Source organism: Salvia splendens, chromosome 4 (genome assembly GCF_004379255.2).
Source record: "Salvia splendens isolate huo1 chromosome 4, SspV2, whole genome shotgun sequence".
NCBI lineage: Eukaryota > Viridiplantae > Streptophyta > Magnoliopsida > Lamiales > Lamiaceae > Salvia > Salvia splendens.
This window is the reverse complement of record NC_056035.1, coordinates 4682300-4701842: the sequence shown is the minus strand read 5'-3', so window position 1 is coordinate 4701842 and position 19543 is coordinate 4682300. Positions and strand designations below refer to the sequence as shown.

The following is a 19543-nucleotide window of genomic DNA, read 5'->3' as shown; positions in this document are numbered from 1 at the left end:
AATATCATTCTATCAAGATATAAAATTTACTACGTACTGAAGATCATGATGTATGACATAAAATCACAATGCTAAATAAAAGTAATTAAAAATCCTTCATTCACAAAACGGCATATCTTCAATTACAAAAGTTAATAGCTCTTTTATCCTTTTCATTTATTAAAAAAACATTTTATTGGGTATATACACCTAGAATCTGCTAAAGTAATAGCTATGCTTAATATAGCGAACAAACGAGTATAAATAATAGATCCATGGCATATCGAACTGGGAAGAAGAGCTACAATTGTATACGATATTTATTTTTTTTTAGTGTTTTTATATAATTACCAAGTATTTATTATACTACAATATGTTTTATTATAATGTATCATTCCAAAAATGTCTATTTTTATGAGACGAAAAAAGTATATTTAAAATTAATGAAATCCCCGTTTGTATAGTCAGTTCATTTATTTAAAAATTTATTTGAACTTAAATTTTAAAAGTTTAAGTCATTATAGTTAGGGTTTATAAAAATAAATGGATAATATTAGTAGCTAACAAAGAGGGTTTAGATTAGTGTGACAATGTGTGGAGCTAAATGTCTCGGGTTTGAATTCAATTTGAGACGATATTTTACGTTTATGTATAATTGTCTATAAAAAATAGTCTCGGTTATGAGTCAATCGATTTATTTTGCAGCGAATTTTGTTATTTTCACATAGTCGAGGGATCTCTAAATAAAATCATATCCCCTCATATATGTATTTGCATTTTGGGGCCTCCAGAGAAAAAAAGTTATAGCCAATCCGAAACTGCTAGCTCCACTCGCGCGCTATCACTCATTGGCTTTCATTTCGCTAAATTTCGAATTCTATACTGCTCGCTCACCTGGAAGATTTAATAAATGACTGGGAGAAGTAATCTCGTGCTCCATAATAACTTTTCATGGCTCCATAGTGTAGATCTGATCAACAAAAAGTGAAGGTAATTAGAAAAGTATGGTCTTGAATCCAACTCATTTCACTTCACTTCACATGCGTAATATGATTATGAATTGTTTGCTCAATTGTATACAGAGGTGTTGATTTGATTTGTTGGCTATGATCTTTTTTGGTGGAGGGTTATAGGGTTGAGATGATTTATGCATCATAATTAGGGAATTGTGATTGCAATTATGGCTGATGCAATTATTTCAATTCATGAAGAATAATTCAGTTCTACATGATTATTGATGTTGATAGTTGCTGCTCTTCCATTTTCCTATTAGGTTAACACTGATGTTTGAACAGGGACGGTTAGGAATTTGTGTTGGAGCTTCAATGGATCATTAATTATGGATCATTGGTTTCTTGCAGCCATAGATTGAAGCCAAAATGTTTGTTTCAGAAACTGAAAGTTGATAACCTTTTTTAGATAATTATAGTTGGAGGAAATTTGATTCTCTACATAGTTGAAATCAGGCATCTTTTGGATTTCTGCATAGACATATACAGAATTTAGTGTTGATCAGGTTCTAATGGTCACTTCCATCTGCATTGCCCAGATTAAGTTGGTAACTTTTTATTGATCTTAGGCGAATAGGAGATATGGGTCGTGGAGTTAGCAGTGGTGGAGGGCAGAGCTCGTTGGGCTACTTGTTTGGTAGCGGTGAGGCTCCAAAACCAGCAGCGGAGAAAGCACAAGCTGCACCGAGTGAGAGTAGGGTTGCTAGTAAAGAGCCTTCACCAAAGCCTAATGCCGGTCCTCAGCCAGTAGACGTTAGCAAGCAGATTCCTGCAGGGATTCATAGTAGCACCACGAACAACTATGTTAGAGCAGATGGTCAGAGTACCTGCAATTTTATCACGGTACGTCTCTGGTGAAACAAGATTCTGTGCTTGGTAGATTTTGATGAAGTTACTTGATTGTTGTATTTTGACATTACGAAGTTACTGATTTCTTCTGTTATCTTGGTTGGATTATGATGTGTTCTCTTAAAATATGATATGTTATTTTGACATTTCCTTTTTGTTAAAGAAAGATCAACTAAAATTTAGTTCTCACATGAAGGATGAATTCAAACTGTTCTTTTTCTGATATATGAGAGTTGTATGTCTCCTTAAATAGACTTAGTCTAGTGATTGGTGACAGCAACTTGTCATCTTTCTTGTATCATTTTGCATTCAATTCTTAGTATTCTGTGTGATTACAAGTTACAACTTTGTTTTGTCTCAGGATCGACCATCAACTAAGGTTCATGCTGCTCCAGGAGGAGGCTCTTCTTTGGGTTACCTTTTTGGTGGCGGCAGCAGCAACTAAGCAATGACCCCAGCTCTGTGGCTGGGATCACCAAGTGTGTTTAGAGATATTATTTGTAAAAAGAAGCAGCAATATGATATTTTGCACCTTTGCTGCAAGCCTTGTGAGATGTTTCTGTTCGAGTTGGAGTTCGAGGTTCTGGGTTATTTGTTTGTAAATGTAGCAGCAGATTATGGTAATGTGTCTCTGCTGCAAGATTTGTCGATTGTTTTGTTACAGACAGATATGAATTCGTTGGTAAATTTGAAGTGTGAAACCGAGAGATCTTTGTTGTGTTTGATGCATAATAAGCAACTCTCATAATGGCGTACTCTGTAAAACAACTAAACAATATTTTTCTATTGTACTTTTGTGTGCTCATGACATTTTCATTTGTCATTTTTATTCTTAGACAGGTAATATTACCCTTTGCTGCCTGAAAATAAACTCCCCAAAACCATATCCTATAACAAAAGAAGCTATTAACACATAATTATGATTACAAAATCAGAAATGATACTAACTTTGTTAAAAAAGAAAAGCTATCTGACTTGTTCTTAAACGGTAAAGAACTCTGGTGGTAAGATGCACCACATGTTGATTTCAAGCTGCACGTAGTGGGGGAGAAGGAGCGGGAATGATTCCCCATCTCCGACGAACATCTTCCAAGTCCTCATCAAAATGGCGCTCATAATACAGACACATCAGATCAGTGCATTTCACGCCTGCCCGGAGAGCCCAAGGGAAGTAATGCTGGTAGAACAAATTCCTCTGACTATGGCTGAATCGAGCAGTACCCCCTGCAACAGATAGGGCACACATGGGGAGAAGCATCTGCTCAAATTCTATGACCTTTAGTGCCGATTCGCCAATCAAATTGGTAGGCAGGTCAAACAGGGTGTGCCAGAAGTCGTGCACTTCACGAGCGCGTGCTGCAACATACGCTAATTCTTCTGTTTCCATGAACCTGACAGGTGGCCTGTCATCAGGAGAGAAATTTCTGGATCCCATAAACTTAGCATATGCAGCACCAAATGTGTTTGGTGGAAGGTCCCATGCATGCCCTACGTTAGCAGAGATGACACGAGGGCGCTCCAGTAGTACAGCCTGTGGAGGAGATCAGGTAAAGCTTATTCATTAACTAAGACAATAAGAAGACTTTAGTTGAGGAAACCAACAAATTACTTGCACCTAAAAGTCAAGGATAAATCTTAAAACATCTAAAAGCCAAGGAAAAGGGTATTTTCACGCATCCCATTTGATACATGATGTCTAATCAAATCCGCCAACAGAGTCTTGCTCTAGCAACTAAAAGTTTCTACAACCATCTCTATCTAGGTAATGCTACTTAACTCAGTGGTCAGTCCAGGTACGTACAAATCCATTGAACTCATATCCAGATTTCCAACATTCCGTATCATATTGAAATAAGATCCAGCCATATTTAAAACTGAGATTGCAGAAAGATCAAGGTATACTTCACACAGCTTTATCCCTGAAAACTCTACAATATTAGCCTAGTAAGAGTGATTCCAGCTTATATGAACCTGTAGATGAGGCAAAAACAGTTTGCCACTTATATCACTTTTAAACAATCTGATCTAACAAGAGGAAAAGTACAACGAGCCACACATGTACACTCTGTACGTCAAAGGAAGCCATTTGGGACACAATGCAAAAGTTTGAGTAAATATCACGGTTTTTTTTAAATAGTAGCCATGTCGCAATGAATGAAATGCACACCCTGCCTTCTGGACTCCTCTTCATTCTCTCAAGAACCCTTTCAAATGCAGGTTTTCCAGTCGTCTCCCCAAGAGCAGCTATCAAATCAGCTCTTCGTGGATCCAACAACGCTCCAACAGCGGATCCAACTGCCACAGCAGCCTGCTGCCATCCCTTCAGTTTAACTCGGCCACCTGTCATCATATCCCTGCTAAATCAAATAGCTTCATCAAACTCAAGCACAAATGAAACGTCCAAACAACCGCAAATAAAACATATGCTAATGCACCAATTAAAAGGGTTCGCGCTTAGAGCATGAATGCGATGCACCAATTAATTAGGAAACCCGCCACACAAAGTGACAGACTATTCAATCATAATCAGAAAGAAAGAAAAAAATCGAGCCACATGTGCGATGTCTTTCTGCAATCAGCAACAATCCGCAGAAAAATAAATTGAATCAAATTGATTGAGTCCCCCTATTCCGTGTATTCAGTAATTTGAACCCTAATACAGCATAAACCCGAGCTCCTAATTCAATAGCAGAAACGGATGAAATTCGAGCCCTAATTTCAATTTGAGGTAAAAATATTCGAGCCCTAAATTTGACCATTTGAGTAAAACAAGAACAGCTGACCTGAAAGATGAAGAGGGATCAGAGGTCGGCTGTGGGGTTGATGGGCGGTGATCGTCGGATTGAAGGCGGCGGATGTCACCGGCGACAACTGCTGTGAAGTGAAGTGAGGACACCCGTTTTACTGAGTTTTCTCTTTCGATCCTTTCTACTTCTTTAAATACTGTTCTGTTCTAAATTTTTACACTAATTAAGTGCTAATTCTGCAATGCAAATAATTTAATGAAGTGCATAAAATTTTAATTAATTAATTAATTAATCAATAAATCTGTATTATGTCGTTGTTTCTGAACTACAATTTCAAGTTTTCAACGATTTTACTTTCGGATGCAACTGCTTTGAAGCTTCTCCTCTCTGTCTCTCACACTCAAACACACACACTGATCCAGCGACAGTGAGAGAAAAATGGACTTCTCCCCTAAGTCCTGGCGAGCTCGGAAGCCCCCGCCGCCTAAAAATTCCGACCTTTATTCCACGGTGGTGATCCACGACAAAGACGGCGCCGCATCCAAAGAGGCGGAGCCCGAAGCGGACATCTACGCCACGATGTTGTACAGGGACAACGCCGCCGAGGACGAGGAGGAATCGCTGCCTCCTCTATTGAAGCGCCTCCCCAAGGACTTCGGCGGCGGCGGGGACGACATCGACGACTCCGACGACGACGCCTCTATCTCCGGCACGATGATTGTCAAAACCGATCGGAGGAAATCGAGCTACACCGGTAGGAATACCAGTGCCTCATCTTCCTATTCTAAGCCGCGGAGCGTGGCTGCAGCTCCGGTTTGGGAGAGGAGAAGCCCTAGGGGAGGAATTGGGAGCGACGAAGAGGAAGATGAGGAGGAGAAGGATGGGGATTTCTCGACGTTTGTGGTGAGGAGGAGAGATGAGGACGGGGAGAAGGGGGATGATGATGAGGGTATGGGGACAATTGTGAGGAAGGGGGGTGGTGGTGGAGGCGGAGGGACGATGCGGAGGGCAGTGGAGAGTATGCAGAAAGTTGGAGAGATTGGAGGGATGGGATATGGGAGGGGGAAGAAGAGCATCGGTGGTGGTGGAGAAGGGGTTGGCGGCACGAGGACTCACAGAAGTGGGAAGATTTCATCAAGCTCGATAACGGAGTGCATTGCCAGAGAGGATCCTTCTACCAAGTATGAGTTGCTCCATGAGCTCGGTAAAGATTCAAATGTTGAGTTTTGCTTGCTTGGTTCTTCTCTTTGATTGATAATGAATTAAAGTTGGTCTGAAACTTTAAGTGATTTAAAATTTTTCTGACCAGGTTGAGGTATTATAAACTTTGTCACTATTTAATTCATTGCAACAGATGAAGGAAATAAACTTTGTCATAAATCTTCTCTCAAGAAAAGTCCGGGAATTGCAATATTTGACCACTTGTTTAGCAGTTACCATAGAAGAATATGAATTTATATAACATACTTTTATTTTTCATTGTAACAAATGGTTTAGCAACTTTAAATTGATATATTATCAGGGAAGGGCTCATATGGGGCAGTCTACAAGGCTCGAGATTTAAGGACCTCAGAATTAGTTGCTGTCAAAGTGATATCATTGTCTGAAGGGGTATGATTGTAATTTGTCGTCACTAAGGTCTTTCTTTTTTTGTGGATTTATTTAATTATGAAATACTAATTATATTGTAGGAGGAGGGTTATGAAGAAATTCGTGGTGAAATTGAGATGTTGCAGCAGTGTAGTCATCCTAATGTTGTTCGTTATCTTGGGAGCTATCAAGGAGAAGAGTTTCTCTGGGTATGAAGAAGCATCAGCTTTTACCTTTTTTTTATTATATGCTGTTTGTGGATGCATTGTTTTTCTTTTGGGTGGGTGTTGAGAGTCGCATCCTTTACATCATGTGCTAGTTGCGTCCAAGGTTGTGATGTTGATGATAACCATGCATATTTAGTGAATTTATGAATTTGCTGGCAGATAGTAATGGAGTACTGTGGGGGTGGAAGTGTTGCTGACTTAATGAATGTTACCGACGAGGCTCTTGAGGAGTATCAAATAGCATATATTTGTAGAGAAGCTTTGAAGGTACTTATGATTTGTTGATTATATCACAAGCTTCACTTTTTCTCACTATCGCTATTTATCCATTTCCAAGTCCATTTGCAGTAAAGAACTATATTGCAAGAAAATTGCTTTGGGGCATCCAAATGGATGCATGAATCTAGCCTCTGATTATTTAGTAAATTTTTCAATCAGGGTCTATCATATCTGCACTCAATTTTCAAGGTGCATAGAGATATAAAAGGTGGTAATATTTTGTTGACTGAGCAAGGAGAAGTCAAGCTGGGTAAGTCTTAACATTATCTCTTCCTGTATTAGTTTTTCGGCTCCTCTTTCCCAACTTTGGGCTACTTAATGTCGACGGTTAGCTTCACGGATTTCAGTTTGGACTTTAGATGTATAGATTTAGCATTCTTTTCTTGAATGAGTGATACAATGTATGTTTACAGGTGACTTTGGAGTGGCTGCACAGTTGACAAGAACTATGTCTAAGCGCAATACGGTATATGCATTGTCTGCATTTGTCTTCCTAATCAGGATTGCTTTACTTATCTCCCTCATAGTTTTTTTTCCTTTTCTTTAAAGAATAGATATTGGTAGGTAAATTCCAACCTGTTAAATGAACCATCTTGAAGTGGATGATGGTTAAGCAAACAGATTTTTTTAGCATTCTGTTTGATCCACTGGTCAGATTAATTGATCATCTGAAGGGTGACTATTTTCACATAAAGTTGATCCAGTCGGGGATGTGACACATGCCACAAATATAGTAAGACCCATTACTACTAGTTGATCATCTGAGAATGTCTTTTTACCTGGCAATGCTGCATAGATTCTTGGACCTTATGTGAGACCATCACTAAAGTGTGCTTGTCATTTTAAGATATTGAGACTTTTAGCAATAATGAAATGCTAGGGGAGTATATGATACTGGGGGTGGCCCATGTTAGTGAAGGGAGAGTATATGATACTGGGGGTGGCCCATGTTAGTGAAGGGAGCCTTTTTAAGTTAGTTGTGTTCTTGGAGAAATCTAAATCCATTCTTGATTTATGTATAAGGATTTACCCTGTGAGAGATCTATCGGAGACAAACACTATAAATTATAATAGCACGTCCTGCATTTGATGTGTTATTTTATGCTGTCTATCCAGAAAATAATCTGTAAAAGAATTTTATTTTTCCCCCTTTCAAGATTTTTTCATCTCGAGTTTTTGTTTCTTAGTTCATTGGTACACCACATTGGATGGCCCCTGAAGTTATTCAAGAAAGCCGTTATGATGGAAAGGTATATTCTCTGATTTTGTGCTCATAAAAGATTGTTGATTGGAAGTCTTAGACCGGTCTTTATTTACTAATTTAATATCATGTCAATTTTTTCCCAGGTTGATGTGTGGGCTCTTGGAGTGTCTGCAATTGAAATGGCCGAGGCATGTTTCATTAATTTTTCCTCTTGTTCCTGTCAGTTACAATTGCAAATCCTACAGATTGTGTTGTTTCACGATATTTGTTGCTAACTTCATGGATACTTGAATTTGGTTTCCAGGGACTTCCTCCGAGAGCAGCTGTTCATCCTATGAGAGTAAGTTCACAGACTTCAATGGTTATGCTAAAATGACCAGTATGATTCAGTCCGAGACCTTTTAACTGGAAAAACATCTAAGGGAATAAATGCATCATTAGCTAAATTTAGGGGCTAATACAGTTATATATAGTTATTCTTGAGAAACTTGCTTGTAAAACACCATTGTTTACCCATCTACCCGTGTCCCTTCATATTCCAGATTCATACTACAAGTGCTCTAAGGTTATTGCAAATGGTGCATTTATTTGGCATCTTCATGTACCAATATGCTTAGCATAAAAGTGACGACAAGATTTAGTTAGAACATTCTCTTTTGCGATTCATCCTTGAATCCTTAACAACGCATCTGTGCTCAAGCTATTGTTGTCGTTTTGTGGATGTTATTATGTGCTGGTACCTACAACAAGACATTCCTTTTTATATTTGGTTCCTTTTTATAGCAATATATTACTTTTGGATGCTTACCTAATTCAACGTTGTGGTAGGTATTGTTTATGATTTCAATTGAACCTGCCCCTATGCTTGAAGATAAAGAGAAGTGGTGTGTCTTCTATTCTCTTTACTTTCAGCAACTGTTGAGGACTCTCTTCATTAAGTGTTGATAGTCCATTGTTTATTTAGAACTATGTTGATAGTTACATGTCCATATTTTTTTTGGAATTTCGAGTATCCCAATATAGTAAATACGCGGACTGCATTTTTTTTGTTTGCAGTCCGTAATGTTTGATTATTCATTGTTGCAGGTCGCTTGTATTTCATGACTTTGTTGCAAAGTGCCTGACGAAGGAGCCACGACTCCGACCCACAGCAGCTGAAATGCTGAAGGTATGGTGTCGCTTACTTACTCTCAGTGCTAACTGAATCCAATGCATACTCTTTGTGAGTTCAGGTGTTTCACATTGACTCTCAGATGTTTCTGGTGTGTCTTAATTCTATTGGGGAAACTTTTCTATGGCTCTTGATATGGAATCCACTTTGAACAATTGGATCTAGTGAATTGAACCTCTCTTGCATTTTTCAACGAAAGCTGTCACGTGTTTTGATACGCTGATGGATGTTTATTCTCTTATAATTACTGTTATATTTTGCGCAGCCCTGATAGTAACGTTATTAAAATGTTGCCTTTCGAAATGTGCACATCCCGTACTCGGATTGACGTTATTGTAAATTTAGTTGTTTCCATAAGACATGGTTTACTTAATCTGTATCATGCTTTATTCTCGTTTAATTTATAGGTATGCAAAATTATCTCTTCTACTTTAGTTCTTACATCATTTTCTCTTTTCCTTTTGATCACATGAAGCACAAATTCATTGAAAAATGTAGAAGTGGAGCATCAGCAATGGTCCCAAAGATTGAGCAGGCAAAGCAAGTTAGGGCATCAATGGCATTGCAAACACAAGAAGTACCTTCAGACAGGACACTGTTGAGAGAAGGGGTATTTGTAGTTTTCCTTTTTGGATTATTTGTGTCAGCAGGACAACTGTAAATTCACAATACTTTCTCTTTTACAAAATGTAGAAGTGGAAAGTTACTCATTTTCTATAATCACTATATCTCATTCCGTTTATTTCAGCCGGCAGGAGATTCAAGTGAACCAATTCTAAATACTGTACCATCAAAACGTCCGGATGGGCAGCAAGCTTCTGCCCTTGGCATAAATGATACAGTAAAAACAGGTGTAGAAGGTAATATCCCTATTGATATCAATAAAAAACTGATACCTCTCTTTTAAAGCATTTTTCTAACATTTTTTGTAACTCATTATCAAGTATTGCATAAATAGCAACGCAGAGGGATGACAATCTTAGACACGAATGATCACTTTCAGAAAAAAATAAAATTATACTACCATAGTCTTGATCACATTTGAATAGAAAAGGCAACATAAGTTGAAAATTGTGGAAATTTTTGATGAAATTGCTTGCTGAGTGATACCAAATAACCTCTAATATGGATTTGTCTGTTTCAACTAGCTCCTGAACTTGTGAAGTCAGCTACCATTTGCAAATATATCTATGATAGTTTATAATTGTAAAATCAGCTCCATTGCATGTTCAACTTGTACTGTGGGCGCTACTTTACTGGAGAAACTTTTTTGGCTATAAGTCACAAAACCATTGATTTTAAATTTTTTGATCAGGTGATTTTGGAACTGTAATAATCCATGATAGAACTGCTACTGGAAAAACTGCTACTGTGCCGCCATCTACACGACCAGAAGATTCCGGTCCTGCTACGGGACATGTTGGAAAACCCCCAGTCAGCGGACCTGGTGATAAAATTAAAGACTCTCGGTAATTCTGTTATAGCTTAATTTCTTATATTTCTAATACAGACAGGGAACAAGCCTCCTTGGGAATTTCTTATATTTCTACTATAAGAAATTAAGCTATAACAGAATTAAAACATCCAGGGAATTTCTTATATTTCTACTTGGCATTGTCATTTTTACTTTTGCCTGCTGATATGGATTCACTGTTAACACTCCACTTGGTACTTTAAGTATTTTCGTGGAAGGAGGAAAGACCTCTTTATGCTTTCTTATATGGAGGATGGATTGATATTTCTCCTTTAAACAAAGTCATCCTGAAACAACCCTACGTCTAGCTTTTCTAAATTACGGCCTAACACTCACCAACACTGTTGTACAGACGAGTGAAATATTTGAAAATGGAAGAAATGAAAGTAATTTGAGATACCTCACCTCACTCTCTTCAGTTTTCAGTATCATGAACTCTTCCTTATCCCCGAGTCTTTCTTGTCTTTTGCCTACTTTAGTTGGAACTTTGTCACTTTGATGTTCTCTAGCAATCATCCTCACTCATGCATTTTAACTTGCCAGGACTGGGACTCCTGTCGTTGGAATCCCGGCAACAGAGCAAAATATGGAAGTAAATAGCGTTTCCCAAGTAGCTGTTGGCATTAGCTTGAGTGATCCTTTAGCTGCTAGTGAAACTGTCAGCAGAAAAGCATTAGACAAGGTAGTTTGATCTTCCAAGTTCAACTTCCACATTTAAATAACCTACGGTTGTTTTAACCTTTTTCCTTATTTGGTCATCTTTTTGAGCAGCTTTGGTCCATATACACTGCTGGTAATACAGTACCGATCCCATTCTTAAGGGCAACCGACATATCCCCAATTGCACTCTTATCCGACAACGTGCTTGGGGGATGGCCTGGGGATAGCAGCGGAAGCATAGCTGTGGAGGCAATGCATGAGCTCTTTTCTGGTGACACCCAGCCTAAGAAGGGTAGAAGCAGACAAAATGAGGTCCTCTTTGTCCTAGTCTTGATGAAATCATTCCTATTTCCAGTAATTTATTCGACATTCGGGTAATATAGCTAGCTCCTCAACTTGTTACAGGTACCCCTTCCCCCAGGCGTGTATCAGAGATTGAATTCCAGTCCGACTCTGATGAATCTTGCTCAGGCATTATCATACCACAAAATGTATGTATTTCGGCTACTCCCTGGTCTCATTGGCGACAGATTCAGCCTTCTTAGATTCGTTGTGATGTTTGTTGCAGGTGCTATGAGGAGATGCCACTTCAAGAAATGCAGGCAGTGCAGGAACAACAGACCATTCAAAACCTCTCTGATACCCTTCGGACTATTCTACGCTTGTAGCTTTTCTAATCTTTTATTGAAATAGAATCTTGATTGTGTCCTGTTGCAAGTAGTTTTTTGAGGTTTACTGACTGAATTCCATGCACACCATTTGAAATTATTGTAATTCTGAAGTAATTATTTTATGCCAATTTTGTAATTTTAGAACCTTCCAAAACCATTGATTTTGTATTTGATTGTCCTAATATATAAACTAGAAATTTGGAAGTAAACATAAAACTGAGTGCAAACTAACATCTCATAAATAAAATTATAATTTCTATTAATCTTTTGAACTGAGAAGGAACACTCATACAGGTAAAATTTTGCAACTTTCTGGAAACTAGTAATTTAGGAGAGAAATAAAAAAGGAAAAGAGATTAAATCTGGTTATTTTTGTATAAGGGTATCCATAGTGGTGATAGCCCAGCAATAGCCCAGCCACAAACTCCTCCTGCCACATCATCAATACTAAAAATCCTCCTGCCACATCAGAAATAGCCCAGCCATAGCCCAGTCATATCATAAATAGCCCAACCACATCAATAGCCACATCAATAGCCACATCACTAATAACACAATATACGGAATTTAATTTACGAGACATATACGGGAAACATTAATAATACTATTTTAATTTAAAAAAAAAATTAAAAATTTTTTTAAAAAAAAAACAAAAAAACCGTTGGGCGATGCGCTGGGCGATCCCGACGCTGCAATTCGACCGCCTAGCGCTAGGCGATTTTTAATTCCGAAAAACCGCTCGGCGGTTTTCGGAAGCTGCAATGGTTCGCCTAGCGACCGCCTAGCGCCGGCGCTCGGCTAGGCGGTACGCTAGGCGCCATTGTGGATAGCCTAAATGACTAAACTAAGAGGAATTTAAGTTTAAATCCGGATTCAAAAGGACTCAAAATACAAAAACTATAGCTTCGTCTCTGCGTGGAAATTGAAGAATCTACACCATATTTTGTAATCCTGCTTTGAAAGTATGAGAGCTTGTAGGATTTACAACTGCTTACAACACAGAGGTGTAAGGAGAATATGTTCTTCATTTACTCTTTTTTCTCGCATTCATGAATATGACCCTTCTTCAAAACCGGGTCTTTATGCCATTCTTGGCGCCATCAATGCTACCTGCATTTCTCCCAAACCCACATCGTGTTTTGCTTCTATCACCGCTTTTCGCCACTTACACGCTACTTCTTCTATTCGTAACCACGACGGTGCTGATGGTAAGCTCTTCTGTTCTATTTTGTTGGCTCGTTGCTAGTGCCTGCCATGTGTTTGATGTATTGTCTCGAGTTTTTTTTATGTTACTTTGTGCTTTATTTGGGTGGAAATTGGTGTTCTTGAAGCCACAGTTATTTAGCCTACGCCATATTACTTGAGGGCTTGTTCTTGACTTGGATCATGGCCTTCCGGCATTTTCTGGTTAGTTTTGATAATGTTTGCTTGCACTTTATGTATGGGTGAAGAAGCTTCAGATGAATCTAATGGCGAAGTGGAACCAATTGATTCGTGGGAGGAAGAGGATGAAGCTGAGCCTGAGGTGTGGTTTGAATTTAATGATCATTGTTATTTAGCTGGATAGTTTGCAAACTTGATTATTTGTTAACACAAGTGTGGAAAACTGTAGGTTGGTGATGGAGGTGATGGTGGTGGAGTTGTTCTTAACAATTGCCCTTGGGGTGAGAAAGCATTATCTATAGCTCAAGAAGTTCTTCGGGAGTTTAGTGAAGAGATGCAGCTCTATGCATTCAAAACGTCTCCTCGAGGCTACATCTATGTGAGACTAGATAAACTTTCAAATGAGTAAGTCTCATCTTGCGTTAGTCCTAGTAATCTTGGAACAAATGTTAGAGCATGACTATCGTTTACTGTTTTCTGTCCTTGATCAGATACGGGTGTCCCAGCATGGATGAGATTGAGGCATTCAGTCGCCAATATAAGAAATCATTGGATGAAGAAATCCCAGATGATTTAGCTCTTGAAGTAATATTTACTTGTTTCGACTGGCTCTACTAGTTTCATGTTTGTACATCTGATTCTATTTTCTCGATTTCTTTTGGAGGTATCTAGCCCTGGTGCAGATCGGTTGCTGAGAGTACCGGATGACCTGCTGAGGTTCAAGGATATGGCAATGATAGTCAACTATTTGGAAGATTCAGATACGAGATCCCCAGAAAAGGAAGCAGTGTACCTTCTCGACTCCATTGAAACAGAGTCGAAATGCTGTGTTTGGAAGCTGGCAGACGTGAGGGAGAATCGAGACCCTGCAGCTAAGGGAAGGCCAATGAGCCGCAAACAGAGAGATTGCATGCTAAAACTACCGTACGATGTGATAAAGCGGGTAAAACTTTACATTGGTTGTTATCGAAGGCAGTAAGTCTCTCAGTACACAATTTTTGAGTGAAAATCTACCATGAAATGTTTAACAAGATTCATGGGGCACCCGTCTTCCAGTTTTCAGTTGTAATCCCTCAAATTCCCGTCTCATGAATTGATCAATGAAAAGTTTTTAGTATCTTATACTCCTAGTTGTTGAATTCTCTCTTGCACAACTGTTATTCCTCTCATCTCTCTCTCTCACACACACAAGCACAGCATTGTCAGTCACCAGATACGAAAAACGAACCATGAAATTGGCAGTTGAAAATAATAGTCTGACAGGATAAGTCCACAAACTAAATATACATTAGTTTTACACACCAAATCTAGTAGTTATGCTGCATATACACACATTGCAGCAGAGAGAGGTAAAAGGGTATTCGGTAAAAACTAAATACTCATCCCAGTCTCAAACCTCGTCTGAACTGCCTATTAAGTGAATCCCTCTTGATCTGGACAAGCTTGTCGTAAACACACCATGGAAAGCTGATGTAGTGACCCCTCCTATTCATCCCCACATTGTAGCAGCCGTAGAAAGAAGAATCATAAGTCACGTGATACCAAGCCGAAGCCATTGCATAGGCATCCCCCGATTCGCTTCCTTTCTTGAACCACGACCTAGCCTCATTCCTAAGGGCCCTCACGGCTGCCCCAATAGCGTCTGCATCTTTCCTCCGATCAAAAGTCTTTGACGTCTTCATGATGGCACCACTCAGTATCTCAGCCTCAGTCTTAATGCCATAGTAGTCCATCAAGTTCCCCAGCTTGTAATCATACTCAGTCTTGTACTCAAAGGCTTCGTCAATGTACTCTCTGAATCCTTCGACTTCCATGTCACTATCGTAAGATTTTATAGCCACTTCTATGGTGAAGCTCTTCACAGAAGATGTGTGAGGGGCGATATCCTTCACCTCGCGGTAGAGCTTCCCGATGACCCGCTCTGATTGGTACGTCGTCTTGTCGGGCTTGTCCATAAAATCTGGGTACTCTTTCACACGAAGGTAAGGAGGGATTTCTGCAGGGATTCCGGTCTTGGGAAAGTCGACTGCAACTGAGAAAAGCCTGGCCAGCTCTACACATGGACTGCTTAATGCCATGCTAATCTCTCTGTCAGCAAAGACAGTATGTGCATTGGCAATGATCCCCAAACTGTCGTTAACGATGTAATTTGTGAAGTATTCTTCAACTTCCTACACCACAAATTAACATTTTATTGTAGAAACATAGCTTTGTATCAAGTATTGCAAATAACGATTATTACCTCAATGGTGACATTGTGATCAAGTTGTGTGTTTGGAGCAGGATTATAAGTCATCGGAGATTCTTGACGAGGCGGAATCAACTGAGGATCCCAACACACGAAGTATATGTCTCCATCCAAATCACTCCCAGAGCACTCATTTGGATGAGGTCTGATTAGCAACACAGTATGTTTTAGAATGATTTGATGAAATTGAACAGTGTGATACAGTGAAGGAGTCAGTTTTTACCTCTTTCCCTTTTGTGGGAAGACGACACAGTCCACCATGTGGCTTAGTTCTGGCACGTTGACAGCTCTGAGAACACGGACGTCGCCCGGGTGCAGACACGGGTTCTTAGCCACAGCTACCTTTCCTGTAATGGTGTACTTGAAGCCAGTTGAATCCCCACTGCTTCCGGTGCCTGAAAATTGCACAAACACCTGTCCGTATTCCAAGGTGCCAGTTTCGTCCATACATCCCATCATTTGGCGAGCTTGTGGGACGAATATTCTTGCCTTCACCCGTAAATCGAGCAGCTTTGCTGAGCGGAAATTCTGCAGCATCATTGAGAGAAACGGCTCTTCATCAGGCTTGTAGCCGCATTTCAACATTTCTTTCAAGATGTTGGTGTTTTCTCCGGGAGCCATCAAGTCCAATGCTTCCTCAGCTTTTAGTGGATCGACTAAGATAGCATCGAGCTGAGCTACTGCCTCCCTCTGCTTCACCAGAAAGATGCGATCACTCACTCCGAGGGTGGACAAGAGTGTGATGATCTGGCGATTCATGAAACACGGTTGATACTTGCTCCATGATAGAACATCTAGCTTCGTGTTGTCTGATTGATACTTCAGCATACTATCCCTCAATGACAGCTTTACTGATGAAGTGGGATCGACTGCAACGACACCTTTGTAGCCACCATACCTTATCTGAAAGGCTGATGGAACACTACCTCTGATTTTACATTTATCAGCAACCCTTCGAGCAAAATCAGATGATATTTTCCCTATCCCATCAGAAAACGTATATGTGGTTCCATCTGTAACAACCATAACATCAGGGATTCTTTCAACCTCTTCCCGAGCAACACTTAGTGTTTCTGTCGACGAACCAAAAGACTGACCAAGCCTTGCAGCATACTTTGCGACGTTCCGTATGGAACTGAAATCACCCATCCACTGCCTTATATAATCAGCATTGAGGTTTCTAGCTGAAGCAGCAAACATCCAGAGGGAATTCTCCCTCAACTGACTCGAGGAGAATGCAAGAAATTCAAACTTCTTGTCCCCTATTCTTATGCCATTCCTCAAGGTAGAAAGTACTCTCTCGTACAGTTTTGTCCTTCCATTGCCAATAGAGGTGGCTACCCTTGGAGATAGATCAGTCGAATACATCTTATCCCACTCCTCATCAACGAACGAAACACGAAGGAAATTGTCAATGTGGCCAGAAAATTGGCGGAGGACACGGTTCGACATGTTTACTTCTGGACCGGCAAAGTAAACTTTGGTTGGAGTAACTTGAACCCGGTGAATATACACCAGACCACCATCCAAACTAATGGTAGGAGATTTAGGTAGTTCCTCGGATGTTTGGTACTTACGGTATTGCTCGTGAAGCCATGCCACAGGATCATAGCAGCATTCCTTTAGATAGTAGAGCTTTTCTAATGCATGCTCTATGTATCTAATATCATACATTTCTGGATTCACACTATGGAAAAATTCTCTATCTAGCTTCATTCCAGGAATGCATCCGTTTTGCACCAACGTGCAGATCTTGAATAGTACTCTGTAAGGTAGCTCAACGCCACGTGGGGGTTGTACAATCGGAACTAGAGGTGAATCTGCAGAGAAAGGGGCTCCACTTTCTAAAACCAATGGTGTGTCACTTACACTGTAGTATATAAAATTGTTCTTGAAATCTGGGAGCTTTGTGCTGTGAGGAATCTGGAGACACAGACCAGAAGATTGTCCAATACACGATGGAGTGAAATCTGTAGTCCTAATCCACTGATCATCCGGAGTATCCTTGAAAAAACAATATATTGAATCGAGCTTCTTGTGGATCCGAGGAGCTCCATATAACTGAAGAATAAAGACATAAATATATCAACCTACTTCAAAAGTTCCCAAGCGCATGGATTGCACTATCTCTATCATAATCAAACAGCACTATCATATAGTATCATATATCATATATCATATATCATATATCATGATCAAGGTATATGCAGTAGCTGCAACGCCTGCAAGAGCAAAGAACAGCTACAAAACAAGGTAATGTAACAAAAAAATTCTATTTTCAGTTCCAGAAACTAAAGTTCATTCAGTGAAATGATGTAATAACTAGATAAGCACTGGACCTGTATGAGAAGAAGCTTTGTAGTTCGACCAATCGAATTATGCAGCACAATCTGCCATATATTTTCGTACGACAGCTGAAGCCTGTATTCAACATTACGATGGCTCAAAAAGAAGTGAAATTTCTTCAGCCCTGCTCCAAATTTAACAGAAACATCTTGAGCTCTCCATAGCACAGAAAACTTTTGTTTAGACACCTGACACCCAAAATTCAGAGTCACACCATCCATTTCATGTTTAAATGCTTTAGGATTCACAAAGTTGGTATCCTGTTCAAAAGCCTTTAAATAAGAGCGACTAGTTCCCTGATAATAATAGAGGCCAATATTTGCCAAATGTATGATATCCTCAGCATATTCTCTACTTGTAAACTGGACTTTTGCATAAGACCTCGAACCCCTCTTCCCCGGCCTCACTTCTAGAGCCTCCACGGCTCCCGGGCTCGTACGGTCCTCCAAGAACTTTTTCACTTCTTCAGCAGCAATAAGTTTGGGGAAACCAGAAACATGAAGTGTCTTTCTCATTTTCACAGTGAAAACTGCAATTTTATCACAAATGCAGTTTAATCATGAGTAACAAGAGAACCAAAAGCATATCCAAGGAAACAAGGTAACTAGAAGAAGCTAAATCATTAATTTTGTTATTTTCTTTTTCTCTTTTTTTTTAGTATTTCCACCATAATCATCACCAACTAATTCAATGAAGACAAGATAAGGTCTAACACAAATTCATACTACTTCAAGAATCAACATAATCACAACAGTCATATTTTACAGATGGATCTAGCAAATATGTGTACGTTATGTGGGAAAAATTCGATCTTAGAGAGTGATCATTACATCATATACATATACAAGTAGAGGGAGGTTTGAGAGAGAGAAAATTACCCTAAAATCGAAGAGAGTGAAGTGGGAAGTGGGAAGTTGGAAGTATTTTAGTATGAGAGTTGAATGATCAAGGTATGAGCTTCTTCTACCAAACCCATTCCAAGAAAAGTAATCAACTTTGAGAGAGAGAGAGAGTGAGTTGAGAGTGACTCACCGTGTTTGAGTTGATAATGTTTCTTCACTGTATATATGTACCACAAAGATTCTTTGAAAACTTACTTTAATCATTTAATTCATTGCTGACGAATGGAGTCTTGCGTAGCCCTAAATATATTGCCCAATTAAAGGCGAGAATATGATGCAAATATTTTAACCAATCTATTTTAAATTGGATGAGTTCATGGTTCAATCAGAAAATAATTTTATTTTTATCATTTTTGTTCTTTCACCAAAATTAGTTTATAGTAGGAGTAATAAAATTGTCTCATTTTTTATTCTATGTCATATTTTATCAATTTTGGATTAAAACTATCTACACACTTTCCTAGTACTTATATATAGCCCTATAAAGGAAAGTACTTATATATAGCCCTATAAATATATATGCCATTATTTCCACTTATCTACACACTCATGAAGTATCTAAGTCTATAAAAGTTCATTGCAAAGGGAGTAATCTCAAAGACCATATCACTTTCAAGTTTCTGTTTTTATTTGTTAATAAAATCACTATATTTAGAAAATTAATGAGAAGAGAAAACTAATTTGGTCGTACATATGCAATTATGAAAGCTTGACTAGTGAGTATTTGTTTATAAATAAATCCAACATGGGTCCCAAAAAGTCCTAAAAGATAAGGAGAGAATAAAATTGACCTAAGACTTCTC

At 39.1% G+C, this 19543-nt stretch overlaps 5 protein-coding genes across 7 annotated transcripts; 3 read left to right on the top strand and 2 right to left on the bottom strand.

The window, feature by feature from the left end:
- The first annotated feature begins 804 nt into the window (after nt 1-804).
- On the top strand, nt 805-2648 carry LOC121798032 (protein SPIRAL1-like 1). Of its 2 annotated transcripts, none has more exons than XM_042196852.1 (3): nt 805-969; nt 1559-1832; nt 2200-2648. In XM_042196852.1, exons 2-3 carry the CDS (start codon nt 1572-1574, stop codon nt 2281-2283), a joined length of 345 nt encoding a protein of 114 aa, XP_042052786.1. In that variant the 5' UTR covers nt 805-969; nt 1559-1571; the 3' UTR covers nt 2284-2648. The 2 variants fall into 2 exon arrangements, with proteins under 2 accessions (XP_042052786.1, XP_042052785.1); XM_042196851.1 differs by having other exon boundaries at nt 805-981.
- Nucleotides 2631-4778, bottom strand: LOC121798030 (ubiquinone biosynthesis protein COQ4 homolog, mitochondrial-like). Its single transcript, XM_042196850.1, has 3 exons — nt 4622-4778; nt 4006-4192; nt 2631-3369 (listed from the first exon to the last, which is right to left on the bottom strand). The coding sequence occupies exons 2-3, from the start codon at nt 4186-4188 to the stop codon at nt 2866-2868; spliced, it is 687 nt and encodes a 228-aa protein (XP_042052784.1). The 5' UTR covers nt 4189-4192; nt 4622-4778; the 3' UTR covers nt 2631-2865.
- Nucleotides 4779-4900: 122 nt separating this feature from the next.
- LOC121798027 (serine/threonine-protein kinase dst1-like) lies at nt 4901-12015 on the top strand. The gene is made up of 18 exons (XM_042196846.1): nt 4901-5789; nt 6108-6196; nt 6277-6384; nt 6562-6669; nt 6841-6931; nt 7095-7147; nt 7869-7931; nt 8029-8073; nt 8190-8225; nt 8714-8769; nt 8972-9053; nt 9532-9666; nt 9805-9916; nt 10372-10525; nt 11074-11212; nt 11302-11502; nt 11596-11681; nt 11759-12015. The coding sequence occupies exons 1-18, from the start codon at nt 5024-5026 to the stop codon at nt 11856-11858; spliced, it is 2424 nt and encodes an 807-aa protein (XP_042052780.1). The 5' UTR covers nt 4901-5023; the 3' UTR covers nt 11859-12015.
- A 726-nt stretch (nt 12016-12741) lies between these two features.
- LOC121798026 lies at nt 12742-14368 on the top strand. Of its 2 annotated transcripts, none has more exons than XM_042196845.1 (5): nt 12742-13069; nt 13316-13386; nt 13474-13649; nt 13736-13829; nt 13909-14368. In XM_042196845.1, exons 1-5 carry the CDS (start codon nt 12826-12828, stop codon nt 14221-14223), a joined length of 900 nt encoding a protein of 299 aa, XP_042052779.1. In that variant the 5' UTR covers nt 12742-12825; the 3' UTR covers nt 14224-14368. The 2 variants fall into 2 exon arrangements, with proteins under 2 accessions (XP_042052779.1, XP_042052778.1); XM_042196844.1 differs by having other exon boundaries at nt 13313-13386.
- Nucleotides 14369-14458: 90 nt separating this feature from the next.
- Nucleotides 14459-18883, bottom strand: LOC121798025 (RNA-dependent RNA polymerase 1-like). Its single transcript, XM_042196843.1, has 5 exons — nt 18717-18883; nt 17832-18367; nt 15716-17553; nt 15487-15637; nt 14459-15415 (listed from the first exon to the last, which is right to left on the bottom strand). Exons 2-5 carry the CDS (start codon nt 18351-18353, stop codon nt 14624-14626), a joined length of 3303 nt encoding a protein of 1100 aa, XP_042052777.1. The 5' UTR covers nt 18354-18367; nt 18717-18883; the 3' UTR covers nt 14459-14623.
- Between the last annotated feature and the right edge of the window lie 660 nt (nt 18884-19543).

What these genes read in the sequence shown, in the direction of transcription:
- LOC121798032 (XM_042196852.1), top strand. Translation starts at nt 1,572, where the DNA reads ATGGGTCGTGGAGTTAGCAGTGGTGGAGGGCAGAGCTCGTTGGGCTAC. An exon ending in GTACCTGCAATTTTATCACG is followed by an intron (nt 1,833 to 2,199) that starts GTACGTCTCTGG and finishes GTTTTGTCTCAG; the next exon opens with GATCGACCATCAACTAAGGT.
- LOC121798030 (XM_042196850.1), bottom strand. Translation starts at nt 4,188, where the DNA reads ATGATGACAGGTGGCCGAGTTAAACTGAAGGGATGGCAGCAGGCTGCT. An exon ending in AGAGGAGTCCAGAAGGCAGG is followed by an intron (nt 3,370 to 4,005) that starts GTGTGCATTTCA and finishes TCTCCTCCACAG; the next exon opens with GCTGTACTACTGGAGCGCCC.
- LOC121798027 (XM_042196846.1), top strand. Translation starts at nt 5,024, where the DNA reads ATGGACTTCTCCCCTAAGTCCTGGCGAGCTCGGAAGCCCCCGCCGCCT. An exon ending in CTGCAATTGAAATGGCCGAG is followed by an intron (nt 8,074 to 8,189) that starts GCATGTTTCATT and finishes TTTGGTTTCCAG; the next exon opens with GGACTTCCTCCGAGAGCAGC. An exon ending in CTTGAAGATAAAGAGAAGTG is followed by an intron (nt 8,770 to 8,971) that starts GTGTGTCTTCTA and finishes TCATTGTTGCAG; the next exon opens with GTCGCTTGTATTTCATGACT.
- LOC121798026 (XM_042196844.1), top strand. Translation starts at nt 12,826, where the DNA reads ATGAGAGCTTGTAGGATTTACAACTGCTTACAACACAGAGGTGTAAGG. An exon ending in CTAGATAAACTTTCAAATGA is followed by an intron (nt 13,650 to 13,735) that starts GTAAGTCTCATC and finishes GTCCTTGATCAG; the next exon opens with ATACGGGTGTCCCAGCATGG. An exon ending in CAGATGATTTAGCTCTTGAA is followed by an intron (nt 13,830 to 13,908) that starts GTAATATTTACT and finishes TTTCTTTTGGAG; the next exon opens with GTATCTAGCCCTGGTGCAGA.
- LOC121798025 (XM_042196843.1), bottom strand. Translation starts at nt 18,353, where the DNA reads ATGAGAAAGACACTTCATGTTTCTGGTTTCCCCAAACTTATTGCTGCT. An exon ending in CAAAGCTTCTTCTCATACAG is followed by an intron (nt 17,554 to 17,831) that starts GTCCAGTGCTTA and finishes TTTATTCTTCAG; the next exon opens with TTATATGGAGCTCCTCGGAT. An exon ending in TTCCCACAAAAGGGAAAGAG is followed by an intron (nt 15,638 to 15,715) that starts GTAAAAACTGAC and finishes GTTGCTAATCAG; the next exon opens with ACCTCATCCAAATGAGTGCT.